The sequence below is a fragment of the Triplophysa rosa genome, linkage group LG3 (assembly GCF_024868665.1).
Source record: "Triplophysa rosa linkage group LG3, Trosa_1v2, whole genome shotgun sequence".
NCBI classification, from domain to species: domain Eukaryota; kingdom Metazoa; phylum Chordata; class Actinopteri; order Cypriniformes; family Nemacheilidae; genus Triplophysa; species Triplophysa rosa.
The window spans coordinates 6,929,047-6,942,456 of NC_079892.1; the positions used below are offsets into that span (position 1 = coordinate 6,929,047).

Below are 13,410 nucleotides of genomic sequence, written 5' to 3' on the forward strand. Positions count from 1 at the left end.
AATCTTTCATTGGAAATGTATAAAAAACGGCATGTTAGCTATTTTAGCTTAAAGCATTAAACGCATTTAATATTAATGTTACTTTCAGCATTTACTAATATCAAGAATATACTGTGTAAAAAAAACAAATGTAGTGCCTGGTAACACTGGTTTATGCACAATGAATTCTATATAGATTATATAGATTTATAAATATATATTTGAAGATTTAGGTTATATATTATATTTTTTATAAATAAACAATTATACTTTTTTAAGTACATAAATATTATGTTGAATATGTTTGACTCTCAATGTATAAATACCATGGTAATTAAAAAAAACAATTGCCGTAACGTCATTTGTACATAAAGTGCTTCATACATCAAGGCGGAAATACATTTCGAAACGACTGCGAATAACTTTGTAAATGTGCTCCCTCAGGGATAGAGGGTGGGATCTAAGGACAGGGACGCTGCTTTCAGAAGGCTGGGCAAATAACTGGAATTCCGTTTCCGTTCTTGCTCCTGGGATTTTTCTCACTCAATCACCGGGATAAACACGCATTATTTACACTTTTCTGACACCGTTTACTCGTTTGAAGACTCCGGGAAACGATGGCGTCTTCCCCGCAGAAATCTCCGTCCTCACCCAAGTCGCCGACGCCAAAGTCGCCGTCCTCGAGGAAGAAAGATGACTCGTTCCTCGGGAAACTTGGTGGGACTCTGGCCAGGAGAAAAAAGGCGAAAGAGGGTAGAAAATTAGATTCCAATGCTTGGTTTGCTTGTAAACATGTTTTAAATGTCGCTTAATATGGATTAGCATGAACGTGCTTGTTGACGAAAACTAACGCTTAATATGGATTAGCATGAACGTGCTTGTTGACGAAAACTAACGCTTAATATGGATTAGCATGAACGTGCTTGTTGACGAAAACTAACTTTTCCTAAAGTTTGGAAAATGCCCTCCTCCAGTTTAACGTACACCGTCAACGTTTATTTTTCATGACTAGAATTTGAGGGCATCAAAACAAACGACACTGACTGTTTTTAAACGTTTTAGCGAAAATAGTGTTTACGTTCCGTAAAGTTTCCATTACGACGTCGTGTAGATGACGTCACGAACACTAAATTGCCAACGTCAGATAATATTTTGTGTTTTCGCGACGTCTAGAGTATAGGCTACGTGGCAAGAAGACTACAAAATACTGTGCCCTGCAGGAGTGTTTATAGAAATATTGCAAAACATTGCACCACACCTAATAATGATGAAGCCATATAACCTTTCAGATATGATCAAATACCTTTAAACTACAATTTTGTGGAAATAATCGCCTGTTGTAGACTTAATAAAACCACACATTGGCACATTAAAAACTGTTCTTCAGCCAACACCCAGCCATGGCTGTGTTCTCTAACCATGTAAGGTATTCAGTCTGAACAGGGCTTAAGATGTTATTGTACATGAATGAGAACAGAGCCCAGACTTCAAGATGAGCTTCATGTCCGCAGCTGTCCCAAAGCTAAATTAATTTTGCTTTCCTTTCCCAATAAAGCCATATCTGACTACAAATATATGAAATATCTTAATCCATAGCTACATGTCCTCTTATCTAGTAACCGAATTAGCCGTGTGCTGCTGTCCATTACGCTGGAGTGTTTCTACCTGGTTTGCACAGTTCCCAGAGTACACTTCTGTAATGATTATTGTGCATCCATCAGCACTCAGCAGTCTGTGTAAGAGGATGACTGCAGCTGAGCCTTCTGATGTCCTGACTGTCTGTTTCTCTATATCTCATTCACCCGAGCACGGGACTAGACCGGTGACTGGGATGAGTAATTGATGTATGATTTGATTTGATGAGGACTACTTAACGTTTTGTATTTAGGAGATAGTACATTTTCTATTTATTGCTTTCGTTACTGGATTGGAAATGTGAATTAAAATGGAGCAGACTTTGAACTGTCAGTTGATTTGACCACAGAACATATGTTCGTAAAATAAGTGAAACGCAGTGGAGCAAAGCAATTATTTCTATGACTTTCTTCTGCAGAACACAAAAGAAGATATTTTGAAGAACATTGGTAACCAAACAACATTGGTCGTCATTGATTTCCACTATATAGATAGACACCACTCAGACATTTCTCAAAATATCTTCTGGGTCATATATGGGAACCGCATGAGAATGAATAAATGACAGAATTTTTATTTTTGAGTGAACTATCCCTTTAATACTAATACTATGCTGTATTGACCAATTAGCATTCGGTCCAACTATCAATTTTAGAATCACCTATATATGAACCATAATGCTCACTACATGATGCTTTCGTCATGCCTTTGGATTTTATCAACCCCCCGCCTCCGCCCCGTGACTGTGAGAAGCAGCAGGAGATCAGCTGTGCGTGAGTTCGAGAGGGTGTTGATTAATAGGATATCGTCCTCCGCGGGAGGCCTCTGGAATCCAGCACAGGATGTTTGCATCCCATAATCAGCGCTTCAGACAGAGATGCATGCTGGGATGTTTTAGGAGCGAGGAGCTGGCATCTCAGGTGGTTTCTAGGAGGAGATGATTCAAAGGGTACTAGATGGAGAGAGGAAAGTGGCCTGGCGTGTTAGGAGGATGAGTTCCAATTAGTGCAGACTAGATTGTGGAGTGACTGTGGAGCAAATGTAGCATTTAATTCCACTTATGGTGGTGGGGTTGTGTTCTTGTAGCTTAATTGGTTAAGCATGGAGAAAGTAGTGGAAAGATTGTGGGGTTGATTTCCAGGGAACACACACTGATAAAAAATGTATATTAAAGGTCCAGTGTGTACTTTTCTTTGAGGATCTATTGACAGAAATGCAATATAATATACATAACTGTGTCTTCAGAGGTGTATAAAGACCTTACATAATGAAGTATGTTTTTATTATCTTAGAATGAGATGTTTCTTTCTACATACGCCGCGGGTCCCCTTGCATGGAATTTGCCATGTTGTTTCTACAGTAGCCCTGAACGGACAAACTGCTCTACAGAGTGCGTTTCGTAAATACATTCTACCCTTCAAAATGTGACGCCATCTCGGTCCTGTGAGAGCCGCCACGGTGCTTCGAAAGGGAGGGTGGAGTGAGCCGTTGGTTGCAATTTGGAACCTCACCCCTAGATGCCTCTAAAATCTCCACATTGCTCCTTTAAAATGCAATGATTTCTGTTGATCATTTATTCACCCTCATGTGGTTCAAAACCTTGACTCTTTTTTTTCTGTGGAACACAAAAGAAGATGCTTTGAGAAATGTGTCAAGTGGTTTTGTGTCCATACAATGAAAGTCAATGGGGTTCAGTGTTGTTTGGTTACCAACATTCTTCAAATGATCTTCTTTTGGTTTTGAAATGTCTCACCTCATGTTATGTCTTTTATCCTATAGTGTCAGAGCTGCAGGAGGAGGGGATGAACGCCATTAATCTCCCCTTGAGTCCCACACCTTTTGAGCTTCATCCTGAGGACATCATGCTAGGTACTCAACCCGTAGCGTGATTATTCGATTGATGCATCTAGATGCTCCCTCGGGTTAATAGGAAGCCCTTACCAACCTCTGTTTTCTTTTATCTCCCATCTATTACCCTCTCCTTCTCCTCCTGTCTCTCATAGAGGAAAATGAGGTCCGCACCATGGTGGACCCCAACTCAAAGAATGACCGTAAACTGCAAGAACTCATGAAGGTTTGCGTGGAAAAAGAATGCGTTGTTTTGTATGAATGAAAATTGTAATTTTAGATGCATTAATGCAAATTGATTCAATGTGATTTGCGTTTGTTGAATGTCTGAATTAGGTGCTCATCGACTGGATCAATGATGTGCTGGTAGGGGAAAGGATCATTGTGAAGGACCTGGCAGAAGATCTTTATGATGGACAGGTCCTCCAAAAACTGTTTGGTAAGGAATCTCAAACACATATTAGAGTGCCCTTCATCTCAGTAGATTTGTCTTGAAATCTCCTCCACAAGTTCTGATTTGATCCTGTGTTTGCATTTCACAGAAAAGCTGGAGGGTGAGAAGCTCAACGTTGCTGAGGTGACCCAATCTGAGATTGCCCAGAAACAGAAGCTGCAGACGGTTCTGGAGAGGATCAATGATGCTCTGAAGGTCTCCACCAGAAGCATCAAATGGAACGTTGACTGTAGGTCCCTGATGTCTCTTCTTCTGCTCCTAAAAAGCTTTAATCCTGCAAAGTTTAGATCCAAGTCCAGTCAAACACATTTGTATTAAATGTGTCAAGATCTTTATGCTCACTTTGAGTCAAGATCTTTATGCTCACTTTGGGAGCATGCTTGAAGGTGAGCTCTCCAAGAAAGATGTCATCTTCGTGTTCCTCAATGAAGAAGAGACAATTCAATTTATTTGACATTTTTGAAGTGGTCCTCTTAGACATGCAGTGGTGTGCAAAACGGATTTTGAGCGGAAAAGTGCCTGTTAGGTTTAAGACACTATTTATGGGTGTGTCGCGCAACCTCTAGCTTCAAAGACTCTGAAAACACTTAAGGTGATGTAACAGGACCTTTTAGCAGAATTCAATCCCTCCGCTGTGGCAGAAATGATGCTAAAGAGATTGTAGGTTGTTTATTGTGCTTTAAGTTTAATGAGGCAGAAAGATTTATTCACTTTATTGATTCTCGTTTTAAATGGAGGCAAGCATTAATCCTGTGTCCTTAAGTAATAGACTGACATGTCTCAGAGGCTTGTTTTAGTTGTAGACACTTCATGCCAGCACTGACCCTGAAAAATATTGCTTTTGTTTTTAACATTTGTTTGATTGTTGTCAGCGGTTCATGCTAAGAGCATTGTGGCCATCCTTCACCTGCTGGTGGCGCTGTCACAGCACTTCAGAGCACCCATTCGCCTCCCCGATCATGTGTCCATACAGGTGGTTGTGGTCCAGGTATGTAGCTTGTGATTTTATGTCGTATTGTCTCAAAAATCGTTAATATAGTTTGTCCGCAGGGTTCCCACAGCGATGAAAAACCTGAAAACTGTTATTATGTTTAAAAGTGAAATGAATAATATAAGTATAGTAAAAGTATTTTTTTATGGTTTTATTTATTTATTAATTATTTAGTCAGTAGAAAATGACATTTATATGTGTAATAATCGCTAAAAACAAACCCCGCTATTTTAGTAACCATGAACAAAAGGAGAATTCATGGAAGTTCATTGGTCATCCATGTGTGGGAATACTGGAGCAGTCTGGGAAATTTGTGTCTGATTTACTATTACAGTTCATTGAGAATTTTTATTTTGCTCTCTTGCATAACTAGTACGCATTGTTTTCTCATAACAGATATTTCGATAAGGCTTGCAAAGGCAACAGAGATTTCTCATTCTGTGTTCATAACCCGTCTGTCCTTTTTTCCTCCCATTTAGAAACGAGAAGGAATTCTCCAATCCCGTCAAATTCTGGAGGAAATCACTGGCAACACAGAGTATGTCAATGCTGCAATCGCGCTCATTTTCTAATTTCACCTCCACGTGTTAATAATCGTGTCAATATCAGGGGTTTTAACATCTTTACACCTTTTTGTCATTTTTCCTTTCATGTGCTTTAGTCATTATGATGCCGCTTGGCTTAGCCTTGATGCTGTTTTATCACTCCTTTGTGTAGTCACACACACACACATATGTGCACAGCTGACTGTAGAGAGGTCCAGCAGGCACCTGGCAGCTGGGGAGATAAGTGTGTGTTTTTGCACGTGTGTGTGCGTGTTTGTGGAAAACTTCCTAAGGCTGTTATCACACACACAGTAGCTGCTGTTGCCTGGGCTGATGGCTGGCACAAGTGATTAGAGAGTGTGGCAGGAGGGGCCTCATGGGGAGAGAACCCTGTCCAGCGCTGTCCCAGACATGCCCGATCGATTTCATCACCCTTCCACCAGACCAAATCACTGCCCTATGTTCTGCCAGGGGTTGAGTGACTAACATTACAGGAGATTTGTTTTTGCTCATGTTTTATGGGAGATGAATAAAAAAGCATGCTATATTTATTGTGCCATGTGTTTAAAGGGTTTTTAAGTTGACAATTAACAGATTATTTTATAGACTTTTTTTATTGTGAAAATCAGATAAAAAGTATTGATGACTCGTCCTGCACTCACTCATATTGTCCAATTGTCTCTACAACACCCCTCCCCCAATACCGCCTACTTTTGACTGCCGTTATCAAGTACCTATCATGTTCCTAGAAGTGATGTTACTCAAAGGCGATTGGCTAAATAAAAAACGAATTAGCATAATCATTTCTTCTATCCATTTTTTTTATTCATTCTTACTTTAGTTACTTATGTAATCAGTGATATTTGAGAATCAAGAATAAGCCAATTGTTATTGAGTTGAACTCATTGTTTATGTATATTTACAAGTCGGTGGCCTTGCGAAACTTTGGATGTCAAAATTTGCTGTTTTCCAGGAAATTGAAAAAAAAACGCTGCGCTTTTTAATACTTTCTTTTGGTTAGATATTTGCAAAACCCAGTGACAAACATAAAGGGTGACTAATAGTAACGATTTAAGTCAAAAAATAAAAATCACGAAATAAATTGCGAGGTTTCAGAAAGACTGCAGCGATATATGCTAAATTAAATTATAGTATGCTGTATATATAAATAATGTAACACGGCTGTTCTTTTTCTTTGTAGGGCTTTATCTGGGCGACATGGTAAGTGTAATTATTCCTATTATCTTCATGTTTTCTCCCAAGTTATTATTGATGTGTGCTGCTCCAGTAGTTGCGGGTGTATTGTAAAAATGATTATACTCTCTCAAATAGAGCGTGATGCTTTTGATACCTTGTTTGACCATGCCCCTGACAAGCTCAATGTTGTGAAGAAGGTATGTTGAATATGGATGAATATTAGCCAGAGACTCCACATTGACGTCCGTAGATGAGCCTGACCCCACATTTTTTTCTGCAGACTCTTATCACCTTTGTTAACAAGCATCTAAATAAACTGAACTTGGAGGTATCTGAGCTGGACACACAGGTATCGCATACATTATGTACCACCAACACACAAAAAAAGACATAGTATGTCAATTTTTTCCTGAATTGTTTCTTTAAGCTACATAAGGTGATGTGTTATAGTGATTTTTATAAAACTGTGCCAACAATATGTTAAGAACCAGCAATGTTTAATAAATCCAGTAAAGCCATTGAATTGGACTGTGTAGTGCCAGAACTTCCATCATATCATTCTCTTTTACCATCAATATGGTTGATGTCAAGAGGATTGACTTGTGACTCCGACATGTTTGTAGTTCGCAGATGGTGTGTACCTTGTGCTTCTGATGGGACTGCTGGAAGGATACTTCGTTCCTCTCTACAACTTCTTCTTGACCCCTGAGAATTTCGACCAAAAGGTATACATTAGCACTACGACTGTGATTACCATCCTTCAGTGTTGAAAGCCACCGTGGCGTGCTATGAGTGTCATTGAGAGGGGGTGGCTATTGACAGCGAGCCCAGAGAACAGGCTGCTCACCTGGGTCACATCCAGCACGCCCGGTTTGTGCCAAATGGGCACGTAGCACTGGGATGCATCTGTAATCTGCCTCTGCACAGGAAATGGATAAGTGGTGTGGTGTGTAGCTTAGTTCCTCTTCTAATATCAAGCTTGCGTGTGGATTTCAGAGATAACTGCTTTAGGTCTAGTTTGGAGAAATCAGATTTTTTTTTTAACACACGTCCTGCTTTGAACTTCAAGGTATCACAAAAAGTTATTTTGTTTTAATTGCAGGTTCATAATGTGTCTTTCTCCTTTGAGTTGATGCAAGATGGTGGCCTGGAGAGGCCAAAACCCAGGCCTGAGGGTAACTACGCTTTTTTTTTTAACGCAAATCCTGTCAGCTTACTTATGTTGTCGATTCTTTTATTTAAATATTTAGCTACTGATCATTTTGTGGTGCACAAATGTTGTTTTGACCTGAAAATACAGTTAAGTTCATTCAGTATGAAAAGTTCCATAAGAAAGTGTTTGGTTGTGCTGTGAATATAATCTTCATGATTTCATTGTAGGGCCTATAACGGTTTATCTTGAATTTTTCTTTTATTGTTGTTTTGCTTTGTTTGCTTTATTTCTTTCCACATGTCATTTACTTTATTTAAGGGTGTAGCAATCAATCAACATAGTTTAAAATACACAATAAACTCTATGGCATTCAATACAGTATCCAGTCCACAATAAACACAAAATATATATTGTATGTAAATACTAAACATTTACTTCAATTTTGAAACTATATGCACTACAATTATAGCATTATAGTTTTAGCAGGTTTGTCTGAATGATAATGTATATTTTAGGTATAGGTTATTACCCCCGCTGTTCTGATATCAACATTTTCTCTTTCAGATATTGTGAATTGTGATCTAAAATCGACACTTCGAGTTCTGTACAACCTTTTCACCAGGTACAGACACGTGGAATGAGCACATGTCTATGGGGACCTTTTCTTGAATGATATCTAAGACTCGCAGGCAGAAATTTCTATTAATTATGGTATCGTATTGTAATACCGCTATATAACTGTCATTTGTGTCTTAAGTTTTTTAAATCAATGTGAAACACTAAAGAATATAACACTAAAAATATAAATGGTTTTAATGGCGGCATTCCAGTCCTCAAAACTTAGATTCTTATTTGGGGAAATGAATTTCACATTTTTATGAGAATAAATGTATTCATAGCTTAAATAGTATTGAAGATATAGGACATCCTATCTTGCACTTCACATTATTCACACATTATTCATCACACTATATTATCCTAAGTCACAGTGTTAGAGTAAACAAAGTCTACTTAAAAAAACTCAAGCCTGACAGCAGTTGCAGTGGAATTTGTCCACTTCTATTCCCAGTATAAATGACCAAATAACCATGAGTAGGGTGAAATGCCTTTCTTGGATTTCTGTCCAGCGTTTTTGTAACTTTCCACTTAGTGTTGTTTTCCATGGAAGAATTCCGTAGTGAGTGTGCCTTAACCAAAGACGAAATATTTTTATATCATGTTGGCTCAGTCTGGTCATCTGAAGTACCTTAAGTCCATAGCAATGGGTTCTTATTTTTGTTAATTATAATTTATTTTTCTTAAATCATATTAGGGCAACATTTGTATAGGTACACTTTTAATCAGAGATTTTTTTACTTGTACAATTTATCGACGTTTCATAGATGCCATCATTTATAAAACACTGACTGTACATGTTCATCTTTTTGCACCTGAAAAAATGCTAAAAAAATCTACATTAAATGTGGATGAAACTGCCTTTTGAGATTTTGTCAGACTTTCATATTTTCATTCCATTTTCTGTAGCTCTGCCCATTCCGAAGGCTGTGTTCTCAAGTGCTGTATTATGATTTATGTCTTATTGTCAGAGATCGAATCTGTTCGCTTCACTCACTGCAGTAAATGCTTGCGGCTTTAAAAAATACCACGTGGATGACTAGCAGACATAGGCGCTCATTGTGCTTATTTAAATATATTATTTTGGGATCATTTACTTCCATTCAAAACCATCAACGTCTACATGGGACACTGGTGCTTGAGAAGTCATTTCAACATGCTTTCCTTCAAAAATGACATGAAATCAAAGTGATGGTATAAATCTGAAAGGATGGTCTGACGACAAGTGTTGGAGACTCCATACACTGCAGCAATTGGGCGTTTGTCAAATAATATCTAACTACAAATAAAATAAATAGAAACTTGAAATATAACGTCTTTTGTAATATATAGAACATTTGTAATCCTGTGCTAAGTCACTAGATAGTTGGATAGACTGTAATTTAAACCGGAAAGAAATAATACTAGATTTGTCAGTGCTCTTGTATTGGATTGATCTCATGTCATTTTTCTAGTCAGAATAGATTTCAGGATATTCCTCTGAAAATTACATTAGAAGTAGAGGTTTATGTCTGAAATTCTTCTGCCTGGTTTTTGTTAAGACATTTTAAAGGTTTGTACTGGTGGACTTTAAAATAAAAAAGGGTGGTTCTGAACGGTTTTGTTGTGTATTGCTATATGCGTTTTTTAGGAGTATCTGGGGGGTTGCTAGTCGGCCCAATTCAAAGGAGCCCACCCTAAAATCTCTTTGATATTCCGGTTTGGGTCCCTCCTTAAATGTAAATCTATGAGATTTTAAAACCTGTTTTATTGTCAGCCTGGCAAAATGATGCTAGCTGTGTTTCTAAACCATTATTTGCACATGTAATGCAGAAACGGTAAATATAGAATTCACTATAGCTCTGTTTAATTAAAATGAAAAAAGGGATTAAATTATTTACCTTCCACTCTAATCTATTCTGACTTCCCGTTATCACAAAAACATGAATATTGAAATCCGTGAGGCTGTGTAATTGGTGGGGGAAATTATAGAAAAACTGCAAAGTAATTGACTGACCTGTATGTAATGTCCTGAATTACACCGCTGCTACAATTAGGTTCCAATTATTTTGTCCCTTTTTGCTTTTCAAAACATTGTTCTCTTTCTGTCTTTTTCTTTGTGTCACAGTGACATCTCTTATTAGTTTTCTGTATGCCGATTCTTCCCATGAATTACTTACATGATTGTCCTTTAAAAGGTTAGACAAAGTTGTAAGAAGAGCTGCATGTAAATTAAAGATTCTCTGATCTCCTGTATTTGGGCTCCAATTTAAACTCCATCCGTCCTCTGTGTTTTCCTTATAAAGGGATCCCCTAACATGTCATATCCTCCACCCCCAGCATGCGGATTATGAGAATTACAGCTTCTCGAATGGCAATTGAACATCAAAGGCAAAGACCCATTTATCTTGTACATCAAGCACGGCATAAGGACTCCATTTATAAAATGTTTACATAAAGGCATGATATCCAATCTCCTAAAGAGCGTTTGATTCACACATACATTTTTTGATTCCATCTGGTCAACAAATCTGCGAACAATTAATGTTTTTCCACTGTATTTGACCCCTCTATAGTCATGACTTGATGAACAACATTCCCAGAAAAAATGCACAAGGACTTCATCACTGTTTCCTTTTCAATGTGATTTGATTGGGTCCCTATAGGACGTGAGAACAACATTGTGTAAATGGCGAGCTCAGGCACGCCGGCTTCCTCTCACGGGTAACAGTAACAAGTTAACAAGCTACTTCATTGCTTGTTTTCCAGATCCAATTAAATAACCATTTAATTACACCCCTTCATTCCTCTCTTGCTCTCTCTCTGTTAAAGCACATATTAGTTTTCAAGGATTTTTATACATATCTCCTTCTGTTCTTTTTTACCAAGTTATGCACTAGATGACTAGATGTATTCATAGTGTACAAATCTTTGCTCTTAATGTTATAGACATAAAGCTTTTTTTCTAGTATTAACTTGTGTTTAAATACCCATTTATTCATATAATAATGTGGATGTTTGAAATGATACAGGCTGCTAACTTATAGATTATTCATAAATAAATCACTTAAGTTTACTGGTCCCTTGACAGTTTACCATGCTGTGTTTTTTTATGACACCAGCTTTAGTCTATTCTTACCACAAGATGGCAATGGTTCATGTCATGGTTGAGCAATCCACTATGTAGACAAACCTGCTGTGGTAAGTAACCATTAGGTACATTAGAAATTAAGCATAGAAATGATATATATTTAGTTTTCTACTTATTCGTTTAACATAACAGAGCAATGTAATGTAAATAGGCACATATATTCACAATGTCCCAAAATGAAACATAGCTGGAAGGGACCAAAGGCATCACTTCTGGACCCCTTGAGAGAGATTCAAGCATAGGGGTTCCCTTAAAGGAATAGTTCACCCAAAAATGAAAATTTTGTCATCATGGACTCACCCTCAGATTGTTCCAAACCTGTGTATATTTCTTAGTTCTGCTAAACACAAATGAAGATATTTGAAAGAATGCCAGTAACCAAACAGATCTCATCCCCCAGTAGTATTTATTTTTCCTACTATGGCAGTAAATGGGGGATGAGATCTGTTTGGTTACTGACATTCATCCAAATATCTTCCTTTGTGTTCAACCCAGCAAAGAAATGTATGCAGGTTTGGAACAACAGTAAATTGTGACAAAATGTTCATTTTTGGGTGAACTATCCCTTTAAAAAAGTAACCGTGGTTTCACTTGGAAGTCAAGATATGTAAAGGGTGTCCGAGACACAATGGAGGCAGAGTGTTTGAGCTTTCACGACTCGTATATTTGCTCCTAAACGAATGCAACTTTTCCCTAGTGAGGTCACGCACTCAGCCGCGGCCCCTCCCACCTCCCGGGAGTTCTGCGGCGACGTCACTCTTGCCCCGCCCCCAACGCAAACTCCGTTCTCCGCGTTCATTTCATTCTTGCCCTCATTCCGCGCATACTTCACATCGCTGTTAGATACGCGGAATAGTCGCACTCTCTCTCGCGCTCGGACGTAAAAAAAGAGTGATCAGCTGGAAACAAATCCGTGCGTGCGCTCGAGCAGATCCCGAGCTTCACACACGTTTAAAAGACTGAGGTAAGTTTGCGCTTTATACGAAGTTGTCAGCAGCGAGTCCATTTAGAGTCCCTTTAAAATAGGTTTCAATTATAATATCAATATTTTATTTTTTTTCACTATACTTGTTTACTAACGTATAGGTATTGTGTTTATGAATTGTATAAGGCTAAAGATGGAGAGAATTGTATAGCTACAGTTGATTTTACAGTTTTTAAAAAGTGACACGACAATAATCTTCCCGTTGAAAAGCGAAACAAAACGCGTCATATCATCGTACTGTATCTTGTATTAGTGCCAACATTGGCACTTAAATCAAACGATTCATCTATAAATTGTTTGTTTGTAGATTGTACAAACATCCGCAGAGATTTTCATCACTTGTGGATTTTCCTGCGACCAGCTGCGCCAACTGGTTCACCACGATCTCTCTGTAACTGTAAGTAACTTAGTCACTATTCCTTGAATGTTTAATATTGCGCGTCATGCTGATTCGTGTTTGTGATACGATCTGTGGTAATTTACTTGACCTCAGTGACTTATTGTTTAGTTGCTTGGTCTGGTTGACACCTTTCGTAGTCTCTTTATTTGCTTTCCTAAAAAAAACTGTTTTGTGTACATAAATAAAGGATTAGGGAGAAAGTCCATGGTCCAGCCCCTGTTAATAATCAATCTGGATGTTTGAAAGCGCCCTCAGACTAAAATTAGTCTCTTGTCTGAATACTCCTTCCAATATTATAGACATAATAAGTGCGTTTAAAAGCTTAAAATGAACATTTAGGACTATGTCTGTGTATGATGATGTGTCGTATTTAACAATTTTGTTCAGACTTCGATCCATCCAGCAGTTTTGTGACGTACGTACGTACGTATGTAGGTTAAATAAACGATTTCCGTTTACAACTTGTTTGTGAGTTAGT

General features: G+C 38.0%; 2 protein-coding genes across 3 annotated transcripts in view; both read left to right on the forward strand.

The window, feature by feature from the left end:
• The first annotated feature begins 413 nt into the window (after window positions 1-413).
• parvaa (parvin, alpha a) lies at window positions 414-9,285 on the forward strand. The gene is made up of 13 exons (XM_057330325.1): window positions 414-732; window positions 3,394-3,483; window positions 3,618-3,688; window positions 3,799-3,901; window positions 4,005-4,145; window positions 4,789-4,904; window positions 5,387-5,445; window positions 6,654-6,673; window positions 6,785-6,846; window positions 6,930-6,998; window positions 7,273-7,374; window positions 7,752-7,824; window positions 8,367-9,285. The coding sequence occupies exons 1-13, from the start codon at window positions 597-599 to the stop codon at window positions 8,441-8,443; spliced, it is 1,119 nt and encodes a 372-aa protein (XP_057186308.1). The 5' UTR covers window positions 414-596; the 3' UTR covers window positions 8,444-9,285.
• A 3,042-nt stretch (window positions 9,286-12,327) lies between these two features.
• tead1a (TEA domain family member 1a) overlaps window positions 12,328-13,410 on the forward strand; it is a 28,290-nt gene continuing 27,207 nt past the window's right edge. The window contains exons 1-2 of one of the 2 annotated variants that reach the window (XM_057330370.1): window positions 12,328-12,511; window positions 12,840-12,929. The gene's annotated coding sequence lies outside the window, so the exon portion shown is untranslated. The remainder of the gene's footprint in view (window positions 12,512-12,839; window positions 12,930-13,410) is intronic. The other variant, XM_057330369.1, reaches the window with a different exon arrangement.

Coding starts and splice junctions, on each gene's coding strand:
- parvaa (XM_057330325.1), top strand. CDS start 597: ATGGCGTCTTCCCCGCAGAAATCTCCGTCCTCACCCAAGTCGCCGACG. Junction 3,484..3,617: donor TCCTGAGGACATCATGCTAG/GTACTCAACCCG, acceptor TGTCTCTCATAG/AGGAAAATGAGGTCCGCACC. Junction 7,825..8,366: donor GCCAAAACCCAGGCCTGAGG/GTAACTACGCTT, acceptor TTTCTCTTTCAG/ATATTGTGAATTGTGATCTA.